Source organism: Pseudopipra pipra, chromosome 10 (assembly GCF_036250125.1).
Source record: "Pseudopipra pipra isolate bDixPip1 chromosome 10, bDixPip1.hap1, whole genome shotgun sequence".
Classification (NCBI taxonomy): domain Eukaryota; kingdom Metazoa; phylum Chordata; class Aves; order Passeriformes; family Pipridae; genus Pseudopipra; species Pseudopipra pipra.
Window position 1 is genome coordinate 20,809,195 of NC_087558.1, and position 20,512 is coordinate 20,829,706.

The 20,512-nt window shown below is 43.5% G+C and overlaps 2 protein-coding genes across 2 annotated transcripts; both read right to left on the reverse strand.

The window, feature by feature from the left end:
* Positions 1-246: 246 nt before the first annotated feature.
* LOC135419790 (G-protein coupled receptor 55-like) lies at positions 247-2,618 on the reverse strand. Its single transcript, XM_064666613.1, has one exon. The coding sequence runs from the start codon at positions 2,035-2,037 to the stop codon at positions 1,111-1,113; it is 927 nt and encodes a 308-aa protein (XP_064522683.1). The 5' UTR covers positions 2,038-2,618; the 3' UTR covers positions 247-1,110.
* Positions 2,619-14,812: 12,194 nt separating this feature from the next.
* LOC135419789 (G-protein coupled receptor 35-like) lies at positions 14,813-18,668 on the reverse strand. Its single transcript, XM_064666612.1, has 2 exons — positions 18,186-18,668; positions 14,813-16,598 (listed from the first exon to the last, which is right to left on the reverse strand). Exon 2 carries the CDS (start codon positions 16,584-16,586, stop codon positions 15,648-15,650), a length of 939 nt encoding a protein of 312 aa, XP_064522682.1. The 5' UTR covers positions 16,587-16,598; positions 18,186-18,668; the 3' UTR covers positions 14,813-15,647.
* Positions 18,669-20,512: the final 1,844 nt, after the last annotated feature.

Genomic DNA, 20,512 nt, shown 5'->3' on the forward strand with positions numbered 1-20,512 from the left:
AGTGCTGACTGAGAAGGGTGGAGGCATGCCCAGAAGTGTTTCGGGAAGTGTACAGGATAGGCTAGAAGGACTTCTCTAGGGAATGAGCTGGATAGAGCTGGTCCAGTCTTCCAGCTGGAAGCGAGGAGAATATCAGTCACTCCCTAATTTTCTGTGAAGCAGGGCTTGCTTTCTTAATTCCCCTTCCCCAAGAAAGAATGAGCAAACAGGCAGAAGAATTTCATATACCTGTTATGTTATGTCTTTGATAGAAATACAGTGATGTAGAAACACAGTTAATCACATTCAGTCTTTCACTAAATGCCATATTTGAAGGGGTCCTTTTGGTTTTTCACATGCAAAACCAGTTTTAAAATTGCAAGGGAAAACTGTGATGATTCCTCAGGAAAGGTAATCATAAATGTTTGTTGCTCAGGAATTGCTGGTACCAAATGTAGTCCATGGGGGTTCCACACTGGGTAGCATGTCCTCCATGGAAGAGTAGGGGCTGCTGCCCCACGTAGCAGCCCTGACCAGTGTATAATGCTTACAGGGGGAGGATTCACTGTTATCCCAGGGTGGCCAAGCTGTCCAAAGGACTGAGCTCCAACAGTGGCCTTCTGTAGGCTGTACAGAAGGAAAGAGCAGAGTCAGACTTTTGGCTGGATACTGCCTTTTAACTGCCAGATACCTTCTAAATTAGAAAGAAGGTTTTGAATTCTTGTTTCGGTATTTGCCTCTGACAACAACTTTCTGATCACATTGGCAAAAGGAAAACTGGTGCAGCTATGACAAACCTGATTTTAAGTGCTATTCCCAAGATCTGGGTAGTTTTCCTCTGGCAAGCCTTTCACATTTAATAGATACTGTCAAGGCTAATGCTTCTTTTGGTGTCACTCTGTCACTTTGCTAATGCTGGTTCCTTTTTCCAGTAGTTTTCTTCTTCATCTTTAAAAGGAAGGAAAATATGGCACGGGTTCACATTCACTGGAAAAACATTGTCCTTCTCCCTCTGGCACCCTCCCTGCCATGACCATGGTGACCCTCCTGCAGTGTCAGGGATAAAGCTGTCGGTGTCCTGTGAGGCAAGGGGGAGCCAAGGAAAAGGTTCTTCCACTGCTGGCAGTCCCATCACGTGGCACAAGGCTTAAAGACACGACATGCCTCAATAACTTTTTTCAGGTGTGTTTTCTCACGAAATTCTTTTGCAGCAAAATAGTAGAAGATGGCATCCAGGCAGCAGTTCAGGTTGGCAAATATCATAGATACTTGAATGAAGAGGCTGATGGTTTGTTTCAGGCTGCAGTCCACTATCACGTGCTGTCTCACCAGGCACTGGAGGCAGATCGCCAGGTGAACGGGTGTGAAGCACACCAAAAACACCACAAGGTTGGCGATAATTACTCGCAGGGAGCCACTGCCTTCTACCTTCTTTTTGGCTTGGCTTTTGTGATTCAGAAGAATCCAGATGTTTTGAGCAGAGCAGAAAACCATCACTGCAAGTGGGATCAAAAATCCAAATATTTCCACAGAAACAATGAGTGGGACACTCCACGCCTTTTCTGACATGTTGTGAAAGCACGTGAAAGGATCTTTCCTGTGAAACACATACATTGGGCTGCTGCAAATCCAAGCCACTGCCCAGACAACACAGCAAATCAAGACAGCCCATGTGGGGGATTGGTTAGCTCGACCTTCAAAGGGATGCCTTATGCAGATGTATCTGTCAACAGTGATGCAGACAATGATGAAGATGCTGACATACGTGTTGACGAAGTAAAGAGCCTGTATGAACGAGCACAGGAGCCCAGGTGCTTCTGTGACAGAGTAGTACAACTTCAGTGGGAGCGACAGAAGCAGCAGGACATCCGCAAGTGCGAGATTGATCATGTAAACTGAGGTTTTGGTCTGTTTCTTCCAAAAGCAGCAGAACACAGAGAGGGCCAGGGCATTGAGAACCAGCCCAAGAATGAAGGTGGGGATGGAAATCCCCAGCTGCAGAGTCTTTGCCAAGCTGTCGACGGCTGTAAAATCACATTCCCTGCTGCTGTTGGTCATTTCTCCCCTAAAATGACAGAGAGAGCAGGTTGGAAATGTGTCAGGCTCCTGGTAATGCCTTGACAATCCAGATCAAGATACTTTCAAACACAGTTCTGGGCTTTTTTGGTTTTGAGCTACACTCTTGGTCAGCCTTTGGCTATTGTGGAAAGCGAAACCTCATTTCAAGCGCAGAGCTTTCTATTTCCATTTTGAGTGGCTTGATCTCTTATAAAGGAGTCTGATTCTCGATGGCAAGTAGTCAATGTCCACTCACTACCACACCCTGTAATATAATCCCATTGAGATATTGAAGAGACTGACCCATTCAAACATACATTTTCAAAAACTCTAGAGTACTATCTCTCTCTAGTAACTTGTACATTTGTTGGAACTTCCCTAACACTTACGTTTGGTTCTGTTGCTACACAGAGATTAATTAAATTATGTTTCTATATTAAGGCATGTCAATCTGATAGCTGGGATTTTACTCTTATATCAGTGATTCCCTACATCAGTAGTTTCTGCTGATTGCTTTTACTACACCCACATTTACAAGATATTTTAATTTCATATACTGCTTATATCCAATGCAGTATTTTTAAAGGTCAGATCTTTTATCTAGGTGTAAAATGAGTAAGAGTGTTTTCTCACTTGTGTTTAACTTTCAGCACTGTTTCAATTTGGGGTTTGCAAGTACTTCAGATTTTAACTGATCATCTAGGATAATCCAGCAAAGATTAGCAAATGCAAGGCATGACATCTTCATACTACAGCTCTTAATAAAGTATAATTTGTGTGGAATTAAGTGTTATTGCTGTTCTTAAAAATATACAAATGCTTTAACAAACTAAGCCTTAAAAGTGGTTTTTTATAACCTCTCTAAATCAAAATCACAAAAAATCCTAATAAAGGTGAACAAAATTGATAGTTAAAGTTCCCAGTCCAGCTCAGCCAATCAAGTTGTTAAAAAAAATTTTAGGAGTAAGTGAAGATGTTTTAAGAATAATTTGATCAGGAGGAGAATCTCTGCTTTGGAGGACAAAAAGTGACAGGTAGCTCTTAAGCAATGCCAAATGGAGCTGAACTTTGCTAGAGAAACCAAAAACCAATTAGTGAAAGATTTTTTTGTCCACATGGCTAAAAAAAAAAATAAATGACAAAACAGAGAGATAGAGAGATGGGGAATAAGTAGTTCTGCTAAACATTAAATGAGGAGATAGCCTTGTATTTTGCCAAGTCTAATACCACTACTTTTCATAGGAATCCTGATTTTGTGCTGGAGGTCAGAGGTGGGATGACCTGGGGGAACCAGTGAGTGACAATGGAAATTACTGTGTCTGAACACAGAATGCACTCAGGGCTTAACATGCTCGTATTAGTGAAACAGTTTGTTTCCAGCTCAGACTACAGAAAGAATAGGCAGATAATGCTGAAAGTTCAACTCAGTAACTGTTATAAAGTATGTAAGTTATCAGTGTAGCTGGAAAGGGATTAATCTAGTCCATCTGTTGAAGGAAAGAGTGTCAAATGTGATTAAAGCAATTCTATAACTGTCGAGTCTAAGCTTCACACAGATTTTTAAAGAAAACTGCTAAATAAGTCTCTGACAGTTCTTACCAGACCATTATCTTCTCTGATGAAGTATCTGCTTTTTCACATAAGGAAAAGGCTGAAGATTTTAGGCACTTGCATTGCAGCAAAGTACTAGAAACAACTAAATAGCACTTGAAAAAAGAGGGGTTAGAACAAGGGCTGTTAAGCAGGTGGTGAAATGGTTACATGAAAGCTGATGAGGACTACAAACAGAGTGGATGGAGGTTCCTAAGGGGATGCACAAATTCACCAAGGCTATTCCTTGGCTGTGTTTCCCCCAGTGAGCCCATTGTGGAGTGAGGGTGACCTGCAAGGAGGTGCTGTTGGTCAGGGGCTGGATACAACAGCCACCTGCAGAGAACTGGACTGAGCCACGTGAGCTGGGCTGTCACAGCTCTGTTGAATTTAGGAAACAGCAAAAGGAAATCTGGATGTTATCAGTGGATTGATCTGTCAGAAATGAGAACAAAAAGAAAACATCCGTTTGGTCATCAAGATGAGGCGGAATCAGTCCCTTTGAGCCAGAAATGCGTGGTAGTCACTTAGAAAATCACGTGTTTGGTGGTGCATGACAGGTGAGAAAAATTACAGTAACCATGGAGCTGCACTGGTGCCATGTGTACAGGGATTATTGTAGGCAGGTGCTGCTGTCACTGGAGGGCAGGACAGGTAAGGGGACATGGGAAAATTGTGGTGTTGTGTGAGCATGGGTGCCCTGTGATCAAGAGGCATACATCTAGCTGGGGAAAATCAGATTACATTAAACAGTACATAAAGTGCTGGATTAACAAGTTTTGTCACTTCCACAAAAGAAATATATCAGAAAATTGTGCATGATGTCTCTTCAAGTCTGACATTTGGTTCTACTTTTATCAAATTTCCAGCTCACTGTGTGCTTTTCTTTTTGAATTCATTAGTACCAAAGTACGTATAGCGTTACTCCAGAAAATGATTGATTTAAAGAAAATGTTAGCCAGCCTTTAAATTGGTAATTTCAATAATAGAGTGTCTGATTGTCAAAACCATAATGTTTTTTATTATTTTGCCCTCTCAAATTCAAATTTCATATCTTGAGTAATCCAAAGGAACTGTTTGCAATCAGACCAGACCAAGTAATATTTTTGCTCAAAGTTATTTGGAGTTTCATTTCCATTGACAAATAACCTTGCAGTCATTTAATAAGCATCATCCTCACCGTGTTATCCAAATTATTAATAAAAATACTGATACTCATCCTGAAAGATACTGAACTGTGCCAGAGACATCTTTCCTGTATGGTAGACACTGATTAGTATCTCAGTGGGTACTCACTAATCATATAGAGGTTTCATACAGATCATGTTTCCTTCGTCTGCCTATGAGAATTTCTTTAGAGATAGTGTGTGAAGCCTGCTTCCCCCTCCTACACCCCATCCCCCAGTGCTGCCAGTTTGTCACAGAGGAAGTCAAATTACTTCTATTTCAGTCATTCTCAGATTAATCTGTGCAGATTTTTACTTACCACTTCTGTGTGCTTGCAAACAGATTCTGTGGTGGGTGATTCCAACGTTTTTTCAAATATTAAAGCCGGGTTTAGTGATCCACCATTTCCCAACTCCACCCTTTCCACCTTCTTAAGAAACAGGTACCATGTTTGCTCTTTTTCAGTCTTCCAGGGAAAATTTCCCTGTCCTCCACGAGTTTTCTGAAGGAATCTGCTGTGGCTTTAGAATTGTTTTAGTCAACTTCTAAAAGCCAAAAGATAACATAAGAACCTGTAATTAACAGTACTTGAGACAGTGTGTCTTAGCTGGTTCAGCCTCTGCGTCATCGCTGCACCATTTGTTCTCAGTTTCTCCTACTGAGGATTTTCCACTTCCTATGAACTAGTTAAAAGTTAATTTGGTTTACCCATAGCAGGAGCTTGGGGTTTAGTGAGCAGGAAAGGTGTGCTGGCATAGGAAATGAACAGCAAGGTTTTACAGTAGTAGCTTCACTGGGTTTTTTACAGCACAGCGGAATCCATTAATGGTTTCCTCTTTGTAGCTTGGATCCAAGTTTATCTGCTCTAGTTGGGATTCACACAAATCTGTATGGGAGCACAGATTTGGAATGGCAGATGAAGAGTATTCTTACCCATGAAAGCTTCATTAGCAAAAACATCCCTTGTTTACATCTATTTTCTAGAATATTATTCATGTTAGATATAAGTTATTCTCTTGTTGGATGTACTAGAAAAGAATAAAATGTCTCAGTGCAATGATGAGCAGCAGATCCCACACCTGCCATATATTTCATCTGTAGCTGGATAATTTCTTGCCATTTTTTTCTAAATATTTTGATTGCAACAGAATAGATTTATACTCATTACTAAAGTAGAAATCTTTCTTCGCTTAGTGAAGCAAGACTAGATGTTTGATCTTATTGTTTGACTTTGTAAGTAATAATCACCAAACTAGCTTAAAAATAGCATCTACAATCAACACTGCTATTAAATTATTGGAAAAATAAAAGTTAATAGTTAAAATATGAATTACTCTACCTGAACCCCAGGAAGCAGAGCAGCATTTCTTCAGTTCAGGTTGTTCTATAGAGCACGAGAGCGTTCACTTACAGACCATGCCTTACATGTATTCTTCTAAGTGGCATAACCAACCACATCCTTCTTTTCTTCTCTTTTTTTTTTTTTTTTTCCTGTTTTAAAAAGCACTCTGTGCTTATTTATACAGACAAGAGAAGGTGGGAAAAGCATAAAGATTTGAATCGTCAGCTGTTTCCAGCCACTAGTCAAATTAGGGTGGGGAGCAGTTTGTCTCTGAAGTCAGGGGTTTTGGCCTGGTCTTTACCTGGTGTGACTCAGCTGAGAGCTTTTATGAGGTTGTGGCAGCTACCTCCAAATTTCCAGTTATTCCTTGACCTGGAGAGGAGATGGCAGGGTGGAAATTTGTAGGAGAACTTGTAATAAAAATAGTGTTTCTTGCCCCAGTTTCTGCTCCATTTGCATACTGGAGATCAGTAGTTTAGCATTCAGAGGCTTCTGAAAGATACAGCTACTTACACACATGCAGCTGTTTAACTATTTAAAGGGCAAATGCCAGTTTTAGACAGTTCAGGTGTGTGAGTCATTAATGCAAGTTGGCAAACAAATGTTTATCTGTGAGAAAAGTGAGGTATATGGAGCACTAAAGTAGTGCCTTCTATGTCAGTCACTTGGTAACCAAAACACGTTTTTCTTTAAATGAGTTTTCAAGGCTTTCCTATCAATAACTTTTTCCTGAAGCTCTTCCCCTGCTCTGGGAGGAGTGTGCAATGTACACCTTTTGGAAATGTGGATGTTTGGTGTTATATAAAATGAAGTAATGTACTGAGAAAAACCTGATACCTGTTTGATGACAGTGTGATAGTCTCATACATTGTAATTTTATCTCCAAGCAACAAAACCAGCAGAAGAATAAAACCTTAAGCAAGGGCTCATCTGTGTGTGTCATGTGGACACTTCACATGAATGAGCGCAAATTCTCTGGCTAAAGTGTGAAACTCATTTGCTAGTGCTGACAGCCTCTCTTCTGACTTGTGGACTGCCCTTTTGCCTTCCACACTGCAACCCTCTGCAGAAAAATACAGGAGAAAAAAAAAAACCAGCTCTAAGTGACATTTTTCAAATTGCAGCCCAGGTTTGGAAGTAATTTTGTCCTTCTGCAGAAAAAGTAGCAGCAGCATTTGTACCACAGGACTTGGAGAAGAAAAAAACTTTCAGTTTTAGATGAGACAGGAAGAAAATTGTTGGGGTTCTGCTTTTTTATCTTTTTTTTTTCGAATCACAAATTTTGGGTAAACCTCCTAAGAAAATTGCGTGGCAAAGGAATTGAAGACAATATGATTCATAGCATTTGAGAAACGCATTCTGGAACTGGGAGGTTTCAAGGGCTTTTAAACTTCTGTCTTCTCAGAGCTGTGGCCTAGCTACAAGTCTCAGCAATACACTGAAATGGGTCTAGACTCACAAAGAAATCTAAGAGTACAACTAAATATTAGCAGAAAACAAATACTCTGCAACTCTGTGTGACTTTTGAACATGTCATGTTGCAGCTGAAATGGGGTTGCTTCTTTAGTCCTCTCACCACAGGCATAATCCAGACTTAGCTTAAAAATGAATTTTAATACTCTGTGCTGCCTTCACTCCCAGCAGTAGGTTCATCCCTTGTGGCTCTATGAACTTCCCACTTAGTAACACTTGATGCATCAGCGCTAGACAAAAAAATCAGCGTTTCTGCACACATCAACCACAGTTGCTAAGTTGGCAATTTGCTTGTGATACGTATGGCCTCGTTGCTTGTAGGTGAGTATGCAGTTTGTTGGTGTGCACATAAGTCATCTTTTTGCAGGTTGGTCTTTTTGGCTTAAATTAGGACAACTTTTATCTAGAGCATGTTTAATGAGGGCAACGTATGAATGACTTAGTCCCAGGTTTGCAGATAAATTACTGGCTGAGAAATTGGGACTTGTTTCTCCCTGTCTTTGGTGGTGGCTTTTGTAGATTCTCAGATGCTATACATGAATATGCTCAGCAGGAATTATTTCAGTGAGTCCTTTGTGCCTTCATCAGCCAGCACTGCTGCTTGATAAATGCTGTATTTCAGGGACCCAGGTGGCTGCACGCCTCTGAGGTTTTCAATGGGAAGGAGAAGGGCTTTGTTTATTTGAGGGTGTTTTCTTTAATTAACCATTAAAATGAGCTGGATGTTTATTGTGTGTGCTGCCTAGAGACAGCAACCTTAACAACCTTGTCCATTTCCCAGTGTTGTGTTCCAGATAGCAAACAAACAGTGGTTGGTGGAACCAGAATCAAACCGAGTAACTAAAAGGAAGTGTCTGAGCAAAAAACTTAAAAATACAACCAACCAACCAAAAATCCTTATTCATTTTTGCCATAAACATTATAAAGGTTGATGAGCTTTCTCCATCTTTTATCCTCTAGGTGTCCTAAATGCTGCTCTTGCTACATCAGGCACCACCAAACAGGACTTGCCGTTTTCAAGGAATCAAAACCTGTTTCAGAGGAAATGTTCATACTGTGCAAAACCACATTCATTTGCATTACATTAGCATAAATTCTGCTGTTCTTTTTAAGTGGAAAATATATCAAAGCAGTTTTGCAGTCCAGCTTTCACAAATGTCCAAATCATGTGTTTGCTTGTATTTAATCGCCAGATAGAATAAGTCAGGTCTCAAATCCAGGATTAGGATGTTCAAGTGCAAATGAATCAAAATTCAAAGGTAGAGTCCAGTGTGGTGCTGTGCCTCAATGAATGACTGTGTGACTTGTTCTCTCAGACAGCTATTAAATGTTGTCTTAGGTAACATGACTTAATCATCCAGAGCAAAAGGACTCCGGAAAAAACATTGCTCAGTAGAAAGCTAGGAGGTGAGTGACAAACTGCCTTTATCCAGCACTCTTTGGAAGGACAAAGTGGGAAAACAGGAAGCTTATCAGCCCTGATCTGAGTCTAAGGTGTCTTCCATGTTGTGCTGTGACTGGTTTCTGATATTTTTGTGTTTTTAAAGCTTTTAAAAACTGTATGGCCAAAGTGAGTTAAGCTAACAAGTTGTCTTGTTACTGAACAGGCTACCACAGCTTGTCACCCCAAAAGGGATTGACCTCCTTCTCTTCAGAAGGGAGATGGTCAGAAGGGAGATGCTGGTCAGAAGAGAGATACTGAGGACTTGATCTAACTCCAGCTGAGCAGCAGAAAAATTCTGGAAAGGAAAACTACACAAAGAGCTCATGATGTTGTCACCTACGTCATATGTAGTGGAATACATCTTTCTGCCTAAAGAACAGGTAAAGAACAAGCTTAATTTTCATTGGTGACTTAAAAATTTTTGTTTGTGCTTGAGCTGCAATACAGCATTTTCTTTGTCTGGAGGCCTTTTGCTTCACACAAGTGCTCTTTGAGTTGCTCAGTACTCTTTCTCATCTTCATAAGTACTCAAAGCCTGGTGTTCAGCAAGCTATCTCAGTTGCACAGCTGAGAACTTTGGATGGCTAAGGAGTTGTGTTTTTCTCATGTAGCCAGTTTTTTGAATTCAGAAGACTGCAAAACTGGAAATGAGAAAACCTGGGAACTGCTGTATTTTATAGGGACCAGGTACCCTCAGCCTCTTCAAGATAAGGCAGAGACCTCTAAAGACAACCCAGGACAGAGCAAAAAAAATGTAGTTTTTCTTGGAGTTGGCCAGCTATGAGGGTAGATTTGTTTCTGACTGCATTTGAGAAACCTTACAAAGGTGTGTCAGGGCTGAATGCTAAGAGGAAGGGAACTGGACAGTCTAGTGAGCAGCCAGTCTCACACTAATATGGTTGAGTGAGCAAAACCATGGGAGCAATATTTTTAAGTACAGCATATCTTCATTTTTTTCTGACTCAGAAAGTTACCATCAGAACACCAAGCATGCAGGGTGCCATACCCACAGTCTACAGCTGAGCTCAAATTATCTAATTTTCCATAGTTCAACTTGGTCTTGCAGAGCCAAAAAGGCCAGTTAGACAAGGCCAGTGCCAGCCAGGTGCCAGTGAGGACATGTGCTTCCTGGCCAGTCCATTCCTCCTCTGGGCAGGGACAGAATAAGTCTGTGTGTGTCCAGAAGCAATTCTGGTCATGGGAGTGCCAAAAGGCTACAATTTTTTCTTGCGTATTTGCAGGAAGAAGCTGCCAGTCAAGCTGCAGGTTCAGCTTTAGTGAAACTGTGTAAGAATAGACCCTGCACTCATGTGCAGTCTGCTCCACGAGGTTCAGCAGCACACCCACCTTTGCCAGCTGGCCAGTCGGGAGGGTTTGTGCTTGCTCAGCAGAGCTGGGCTGGTGCTGGGGAAGCACCAGCAGCAATTGCCATCCACTAAGCTGCATGCAATTCTTAGGAGTTGTTTCCATGGGTCACATACAGATTGTATCGCTTGAGGAGCCCCCGGGAAAGAGAAAAATGTGAAGCTGCTGTGTCAATCTCTTAAAACAGAGAAATACTTTTGTTTGATGGAGATGCCTTGCTTACTGAGCTGTGGCACTACCAAGGGAAATGGTAAGTGTGCACAAAACCAAGGCTTCGAATGAAACCGCCTGCTAATTTCACAATCAACCAGTAAAAGGAACTAATGGTTAGGAGCAGTGAGGATATAAACCCAGCACCTGTGCAGAAGACCCCATGGCTCCTAGCAGGCCTCTTGAGCACTCAATCTTCTGTGGTAGCAGTGAAACAAGATATTTATCTGCTTAGTCTTACCATTCCAGTGCCACTGTGTGGTTATTGCACGCTGTTCTTTTTTCCTGACCCAGGCAGTGATCAGATCAGTGTCATGTAATGCTTGCCCATCTACACCACATAACATAAGCATTGATAAATAACGTATCTAGATTTTTCTTTTCCATAGAAAAACATTTTCTTCTCAGCCTTTGCATTGCATTAGGTAACAAAACATAAAATGAAAATTATTCTCTTTGCATTTTCATTCTTCTATGCATTACCTGAGCACTGTTGACTGGATCATCACTACAAGACAGCAGCCGTCCCTGCAGCCTGGCACAGATGGATGCCAGTGCAGGAAAGCAGCAGCAGCTGCACTGCACACTTATGCCCTGCACAGTCATTCATAAACCTTCCCACAGACAGCCCTGCACAAAGGGGAAGGAGCTGCCTCATCTGCAGGGCTTATGTGCTCTTGATGCTACAACTTTCTGAAAAACTCATTTCTGTTGAATGGCTTGTTCTGAAAAGGGGATGAGTTGTGTGGACATGACATTTTTTCTATTTCCTTTAACTTTTCCTCATCCACCCCTCCTCAGTGTAGGGATTGGCTTGGTTTTCCTTGTGGTTCCTGCAGGCTATATATAGCATGAATTCCTCCATCAGAGCACAGAAGGGTGCAGTTATCAATGCAGACTCTTCAGCCTGTGTCGTCTCATCTTGGATCATCCTAGATCTCTGAGGGTATGAGAACTGCTGTAAACCTCACTGCTGCCATAAGAGTGTCCAGACAGGTCCCAGGGCACCAAAGTTCCAACTTGAGCCATTAACTGACTTATCGTGGAGATGCAGTGAGTGCTGCAGGGAAACAGAAAGTGCCCAGGGAGAGCTCATCAGATAGACAGGAAAGAAAAGTTTAGGACAATGCTTGTAGGGATCCCTACATTTACTTCAGAGTCACAGTTCTGAGTGTCTGTCAGTGCTGGTAGAGGAACTGCTTCCCAACAGTGCCATCTTTGGGTAGTTTGTGAGCTGGACAAGAGGCATCAAGGTGGAACTTGACTTTTCCTTTATTTGATGCTCTCTCTCCCCACATATTAAAAAATATGTGTGTGTATATTTGTGTGCACATCAGTATCATAAATAATTATTAACAGTAATTATGTTGCACATGTGGGTTGCATGCACACTTATTTTTATGAGCTTCCTTTTGCTCCCATCTCTCCTAATGTCTTGGCCAATCCCTTTTAATTTTGGTAAGATAGCCAGCCTTTGAGAGAGAGAGTTCAGTGAAGGCATGGCATTCTCTATTCTCCTTTGGAAATGGCAACTGAGAAAACTTCCTTATTCATTCCATTGCAGAAGTGGTCCTTGCCTTGAAGAGAATTGGCCATCCTTGTATCTGGCATCTGGAGAGGACAGTAATGGGGCTAAGCTGTAGCTTGTTGCTTCTATGCATATAGGTTATCTTCCCTTTCTATCCACATATGATTAGTATTTAAAATATAACCCATTTATCTTGGTCTCAGGGTCTTGGATGCTCCAGAAGGGGGAACAAGGTGGGGGTACTGCAGTGTGCCACCAGCCAAGCTGGCTCCTAAGGGAGAAAGGCACTCTGGCTTATTTCTCTAAGAATAGGAGTTCATCCTGCTTTGTACACAGAGAGGTTGTAGTATTTGAGCTTAACAGTGACTGATCCTTCCTTAGTCTGAGTCAATATGGTTGTCTTTGTTCTGGCTGCCCTGCATGGCTTCGGAAACAAAAACTGCACTTCATTTATGTATAATCATGCCATTTACACTGACAGCCTTCTAGTTTTGCACTTAAAACCAAGTACTAGAGATTTATTTGAAATGCTGGAAAGGTCCCTTCCCTTTAGCACAGGTGCATTCCTATAAATAGCCTGTAGGGGAAAGCCACATAACATGAAAGGCTTCATGAAAGCAATTTGCAGGAAAGTGAAAAACCTCAAACAGATGAAAACCTCTCAAATGAACTAAAGTTACAGTGGCAGAAACTATCATGTAATCAGGTGCAGACTTCTTAAAAAAAAAATAAAATTAAAAAAAGCTAAGTTTTCAATAAAAAAAAGTCCTAAGGGGTGGAAGTTTTGGCAAGTAACCTTGCCATGTTACTGAAATGTCAGCCTGGGATGACAACTTTTGAATTTCGGTAGACACAGCTCCAAAAGACCCAACAATTTTCTGAAGCCCAGAGTGGTCTGGCCTGCCTGCAGAGGTAGGGAATGTGTACATGTCTGTCTCTTTTTGTGGCAGCCAGGATGGTCTTCACTTTAAAAATACACTTTTATCACTTTGCATCCAGCTAGAGGTATATTGCCCTGTGCAAGTGTTCTGCCAATTTGTTTGCCCCCTTCCCTCCCCCAGGAATTGTACAAGTGGCCAAGAAATTTGTGAAGGTAGGTTGTCATGTAGGAATTTAATTGTATTGTTGCCTTGAATTCTTGTGGTTTTGGACTCCTCCCTGTCCCCAGGAACTATCTTACGTTTATGCACAGAGTGTGACCTGTTTTGTTCCTTGCAGAAGGGCTTTAGCTGTGATGTAGGGCTTAAATTTCCTAGGCCAGAGGAAAACATTCCTTTGGAAAGCCTTTCACTGAGCCTTAACATCCAATTGGGATTGTTCTGGAGCAACCAGGTAAACACTGGCAACCAGCCAGATGTCTGGATATTTCTCCAATTCTACATGAAATTTGCAATATTCCTCAAACAGCAAGACTTTGCCACCCCAGGTCACAGGCTGAGCATCATCTGCCAGCCTGAAAGAGCAAAGCTTCCCTGGAGGTGTCTTCAGCTGGTGAGAGACTTGCAGCCTGCCCATCAGAGTCTAGTCCCAACTAAGGCCTTTGCAACATCCATCAGGATGAGTGCTGGGAATCTTCCAAGAGTCAGTCCCACTGCTCCCACGGGATGAAGCTGCTGTCTGCAGTGCTGCCAGACAAGGGCAATGTGATGGAGCCCCAGAGCTCTGCTCAGGGCTGCGGTGAAGAGGGTACAGGGCCTCCACTGGTTCTGAACAGCAGAGGGCAGTTGTGGCCTGGGGAATATATTAATCAGTCACTAGTTTAAACGTGTTAAAGATGACTTGGCCATCTGTTTAGCCCTGATGGAATCATCCTGTCATGCATGAGGTGTCACCTGAGTCACCTGACAGGTTCCCCCGGCCGTCTGGCTGTGACATTACACTGCCTCGGCAAAGCACGTTGTTCCTCATTGATACATAAAAATGTCTTAAACAGAGGTTAATTCAAAACCAAACAGTGTTGCCTCTCAGCTTTGTTGTTCTGAAGCACAGCAGCAGCATTGCTGGTGCTTGCAAAGCTCACAGCTTGTAGAGCTGTAGCACCTGTCGCGTCCCTCTGATCTTGCACAGGGGTGGGGAGAAGCACCAGCTGTCACAGCCAGTGGGAGGGGATTTGCCTTCGTGCTGCCTTCATAGTTCTCTGACAACTTACAGTCAAGAAACTGATGAAAAAGAACCAGAGTTTTTGCATGAGAAAGCAGGTGTATCTCCACATCTTCGGCAGGCCGTCTACTGAAAGGGACTAGAGTAATTCATAATGGTACAAAGAAAATGTCTGTAGTTTATGACTGTATGGACAGACTCTTTTAGAATTATATTTCCCTATATTATTATTAGTGTTATGAAAAGTGTTCCTCTGATCATGGTCACCTAACCTAAGACTTTATTTGAAATACTAAATGTCAATTCCACTGTCTTGTAGACTGTCTCATTCCTGTTACATTTATGGGAGCACTCAGGGAGCTGAAGTTTTGTTCAGACTGAAGGAGGACCTAAGAAACCCATCATGAACTTGACATATAAGCAAGATAAAAATTTTTATCCAAGGTAGAACATACCTCTTCAGAGAAACAGAAAGTTCCTTGCTCATTTTTGGGCTGCACTGTTAAAGAACCTTTTGTGAGGCAGCTCTTATACTGCAGTAACTAAGTCTTCTCTCACAATCTCCAGTATAATTTGGCACTACTAATACTCCTGTGTATAATGGTAATAAATGAATAGTGACTTTAAAAGGCAGAATGATGGCCAAAAAATGTGCAACAATTAAATTTGTCACATACACACACAGCCCTTTATTTCTGCTTGCAGGGAAACACCAGTAATGCCAGAGCATTAAATAATACACCAAAGATGAAAATTGTGACATAAATTATCAGCTGAATGACCTGAGTAGTTTCATTCATTTTTATGCCATAGTTGCTCACTGCAGCTTCCATCTTGTTGGGCCACCTGCCAAAGTATTGACACAAAGCAGATAGATCTAACTTTGGGTGGGTGATAATTTCTGTTATGGGAATAGTAATTTCCTATGTTGTTTGGACAATGTCTGGACAAAGGTTTCAGACTGCTGTTTGCAGGAAGAGAAAGATGACAGTCTTCTGTAGGGGAAATAATTGTTAATTTTCACTTAGAAAGTTAATGGTCTCTAGGTTTAAATGAGCAGTACATGGGTTTGCAGTCCGTGGAGGAAATTTTTGAGAGGTTTATTATTCAGAAGACACTGAAAGTGAGGGACCATGAAGCCAGCCAAAATCACCAGGAGGTGCCTGAAGCTGCCATACAATGATAGAAGACTATAAGCAGAGCTGAAGTCAAGTCACTGAGGACAGAAGGGCAAAATTCAAGTTAATATCAGACCCTTTGGTGGGAGTTGCTCTGTTTTGCAGGTTTGCCTATACCTACAATGACTGCACATACTGTAGGTGGTTCCATACCCTCTGCCTCAGAACTTCAGCAGCAGAGTGACACTTAACATCTCATGCACTGCACCTTGTTCATGCCATGACTTGACCTGTGGATGGCTGTGACTCTTGCCTTTCTTTTGTTTTGGACCTCATACAGGTGGAGAACATAGAAGAAAATTCTGGAAATTCCTTGGCTGCAAAATAATAGCAAAATGCATCCAAACAGCAGTTAACATTTGCTAAGCATGCAGAGATCTTAACAGAGGTGTTAACTGCTGACACCAGAGAAGAAGCTCCAGTAACATCCACTATGAACCGCATGATCATTGTAATGTAGAAAGGGGAGAAACATACAGTGAACACACACAAATTCACAGAAACAATGTGCACTGCCTTCTGGATTAATTTTGTCTCATGGGGGCTTGTGGCCATGTTCTTTTTGAGACATCTGATGATTTGTACTGAGCAAAAAATCACAATACCTAAGGGAATAAAATATCCAAAGATATTACCGAATAAAGAAAGATAGCTAGGACCAAGATATCGCCTACGAAAGCAGAATCTTTCCCATCTATTCTGAAGTTTTGGACGGACATTGGAATAAATTATGAGCATTATCCAAAGAAAGCCACAGATAGAAGCTGATTTCAGTGGGGATCGAAAAACCTTTGCTTTTAGAGGGAACTTGATTGCAATGTATCGATCAATTGCAATCAAGGTTATGATAAAGACGCTCATAGGCATATTTGTAAAATACATATTGCTTGTGGCAGTACACAGGTGGTCTATGGGATGGTTGTACTTGGTAAAATACATTAAGAAAGGCAGGGAACAGAGCAGGAGACTATCGGCGACGATGAGGTTGATCATGTACACCTTGGTCTCAGTCCACCCCTTGAATTTGCAGCAGAAGACCCAGAAGGCAATTGCGTTCAGTGGGATCCCCAAAGCGAGCACTGGGATGTAGACAATCAGCTGAAGTAGTGCGATGCCACCCTGCAGTGCGTTATTTTCAGTGCTGTTGTTCATGCTGGGCCGTCTCTGCAAGGGAAGAGTGCAGGCATGAGGCTGAGCTCTGGACAGGTTCAGTGGCTCATCAGCACCGTCAGACCCTCAGCCATCAAAGTTACACTGGCACTCCCTGCCAGATAACAAAAACACACAGACAACCCTCTCGCAGCTATTGAGTGGTTAAGCCTGCCTCTCCTTCCCTCCAGGCCTCACTAACAGCCAAGAGTCTGCAAAGCAGAAGGATAATTTTTGTTGTCCCTTACCTTTGCTGCTGCTGTAGTTATCAGAGAGCCACTGCCTTTAGGGCAGCCCACAGCAGAGCTGGGCAACATTCCCCTTTTGCCCTCCGAGACCCTTACTTTGATACTGGAGCCACCCCATAGGTTTGCTCTGGGTCTTGCCAGGCCTGAGAACCTCCTCAGGATTTGAACCCTTCCAGCCATGGGGTGGCTCAGGTGGCTTTACTCCCAGGGGCAGTGGGAACACAGCTGCAGGCTGGGCAGTGGGTGCCTGCTGTGAGCAGGCTGCCCCCAGGCTCAAATCCACTCTTCTCTCTGCAGGGTCCAGGGGAGGAACAGGTCAGCGTGGGTACCCCCAGCCCAAGCAGATAACAGGTCTCAAGAGAAAGAAGGGGAACTGAGAACATGTGTCTTATCTCCGCCTTCAAAGGTAGGAAGCCAAATTCTGCTAGAGCAGAAAACACAAATCTGCAAACTTAGACTGTCTTCTGGTACTCCGTTAAATATTTCAGGGCATCCACTACCAGCAAGGAGGATAAATCAGATTTTGTCTGCAGCTCATAAAGGCAGTGTTTACAAAGAGGCTGGCATGAAAAACACTCAGATTCCTACAATCTCTTACAGATACATTGCCTGATAAGTCAGCGGCTTCTAAACATTGACACGAAAATTGAAGTGAAACTGTCTAATTGCATGAAGTAAGTGAACCATTTTTGGTGTCCAAGACTGGGAGACAGATGTGGCAACCACAGAGGAAAACATAGCACCTGCCCTAGTGGCAGAACTGACATGGCATTGCTGAACCACTGGGATACAGTCATTTTTAGATGGAATTTATGGAGCAACTAACATACAGCCCTTGTCCTAGTGCTCTTGGGCTTTCAGCCACACAGGTTCTTGGCTGCACTGTGGTTACCGTGGCTGCCCTGTAGCTGTTCCCTGTCAGCCTGTTGTCACCTTGCACTGAAAAAGCCACTCTCTGCATGCATATCACTCCCCTGAGGAGCAGCTGAGCCACTGAGCTGTGCATACCAGCTACATCCTATCCCCCATATAAGCACAGAGCCCATGGTATTTCCCAAGGTGGTGTGCCAGGGGTCCCCACACTCATGGAAGAGGCATGGTAAGAGGCACTGGTGTGAAACTGCAGCAAGGGATGAAGAACACCCTGAATGGAACATGTAGCTGCAAAACAGTGACGCGTAACAGCCTCCTGTGAAAGCAGGAGGAAGTCAGACCTCCTGTGCTCAGCTGAGGGCTGACCCCCGTGTTCGCAAGCTGGAGGTGAGAGGTGGCTAGAGGTGAGACAGCACACCCTAGAGCACTGAGCAGAGCACACTGCCACACACCGGTGTGGGGAGAATTTCAAAGCCATTACCTGCTTCCTGTGAGGCCGTTAGCTGGGTTTGTTTAGTCCAGAGAAATCTTGCAGGGTAAATGCAGAGAAGGTGATCTGTGGGTGCCACAGGTGTTGGTGCAGGACACAGTTGTCCCAGAGCCCGCTGTGGCAGTTCGGCAGCGTTGAAATTCATCAATGAACTCTAGTGCACTAAAAGTTCTTCCTTGTCATCTCTCAGGCTGATGGAGTCTCTGGTGATCTTTGTTGTTCCACTTCTCAGAAGGTCAATGCTTCAGCGTCACTTTTTCCACACAAAGTGCCCTCCCCCTCATCCCCTCACAAAAACCAGCAATTAAAATTTAATATTTTCAGTTATGGGAAAACAATTTCTGAAGTAAAATCCATAATGGTTGGAAATTGCCCTTCTGGCAGCAGAAGGCTCCCCAAAGAGCCCAGCAGCCTGTGCAGGGTCTGCTGCGGTGGCAGAGTGTGCCCCAGGCAGGCAGCACTGCAAGGGCAATGACTTTCCTGAGGGCTCCCAGCAGTGCTTGTGCACCCTGTGACATCGAGCCCAGGGCACAGGCACCCAGCCTGCTGCTATTTGGTGTCTTTACAAGAAAGATGACAGATTCTATGGGCTTGCTTGACTTCTCTACCTCAGGCAGGTGGGTAACACTCTCTCTCAGCATCACTGGGAGACTTTACAAAGACGGTTAAGGGCTTGTCACAGTCATATTTTATAGAAATTTGAATGGATTTTGCTGTCCACTGGCTACAGCAGTTGCAGTCCCACCTGTGTGAGCCAGCTGACAGGCTCTGTCTACTTCATGATCTGTCCCATTAATTACCCTCTCTGGAGATCACAGTCTCAAAGGTGACAGCAGGAGATGGACCATCAGCTCTGGGCTCAGATGTGTAAGGCAGATGTAGGTCACAAAGGAAGATGCATAAATGGGCAGGAAACACTCCTCCACGCTGTCTCCTGGAATGCTCTGAGAAGTGCTGGTGCAGAGCTCGGGGCAATTTTGGGTATTTTTCAGTATTTAGAAAGAAAAAAAGCCCAATTCTTGGAGTTTTGTATAACATGTAGAGAGTTAATGCACTCCCTATCTGCCCTGACTCTCCCAGGCTGCTGACTCACAGAAAAATGCATTTTGTGGACGGAAATGTCAGGGGTGTCCGTGTGGGCAGCCTGTGGAAACCCAGACCCAGACGAGTTCAAGTGGGGGGATGATCCTCTGACCTTAAGGTGCAGGTGGGAGGGGGAACCATCCTGGTGCCTAAACATAAAACCAGAGAATAGCAGTGCATGGGTGGCAAATACCTAGGCAGCGATAAAAGGGCTTCCCCATGGGTGGGAGCAACAGCCCCTCAGGGATTGCTGCTCTAAAGAAGTGTCTCTGTGCCAAGGCTCAGCGGTGCAGCGAGAGGGGAGCCAGCAGGAAGATTCAGCTCTAAAATCTGGACTTTGTGCCTTTATGCACCAGACAATACTTGCTTTCACCCTGTCTTCCTTCACCCTTGTTTGACCCGTGCAGTTGAAGAGGAAGGAATGTCTGATGGCGTGGTGTTACGTGCAACAATGCAGTGGAAACCATTAAAGCACAGTGCTTTTCCTCCAGGTGAGGAACACATCCTACATCTTACGTCTTTTCTTTTGCCTTGTAATCCCTTTTGTTATCATGGTTTATTCATATGGGAAGCTGCTCTTTTCTGTAAGGCAGGTAAATCGATTCCTCATCTGCATTTTTACTTTGACCCCAAACCAAGTAGAAAGCAGTGATTGCCATTTTCCCCATTTAAACTCCTCTGCTGTCAGATATGCTGCCACTCTTGGAAACCGGATCTCCTGTGACTGTCTTGCTGACACACTCCAGTAAGAGGGCTTTAAAAGTCCCATTCAAGTATGAACAGATGGAGTAACCCAGCTTCTTTTGGCCCCGGTTGGTCTCCCTCACGTCCTGTTCTGCCCACCTGTTCTGCCTCACATTTCGTCAGAGTAACCGGTACCACCTGAGAAATTCTGGGGGGGCAAAACTGCTCTTCCCCCTCCTCCTCTTCCTTCTCCTTCTCACTGTGGCAGTATACAGCCATTGAGGAGGAAGGTGAGTTCCAGCCAGAGCCAGTCTTTGACGGCATGAGTCCACAGGAGGAATCACCTTCTCCCTTTCCCCTTCTACCTTCCCCTCGGGTGGCCGTCTGTGTTCAGCTGCCTCCCGCAGCAGAGGTGAGCAACTGCAGCCTCCACAATCCGGAGCCCAACAGCACCCGCTGGTGACCGTGAGTCAGGCACTGCAGCCCCTGCCTCCCGGCCCCAACTGCGTTATCACTGCGCTGAAAGGTAAAAAATACTTAATTGTTTTCGG

Coding starts and splice junctions, on each gene's coding strand:
- LOC135419790 (XM_064666613.1), bottom strand. CDS start 2,037: ATGACCAACAGCAGCAGGGAATGTGATTTTACAGCCGTCGACAGCTTG.
- LOC135419789 (XM_064666612.1), bottom strand. CDS start 16,586: ATGAACAACAGCACTGAAAATAACGCACTGCAGGGTGGCATCGCACTA.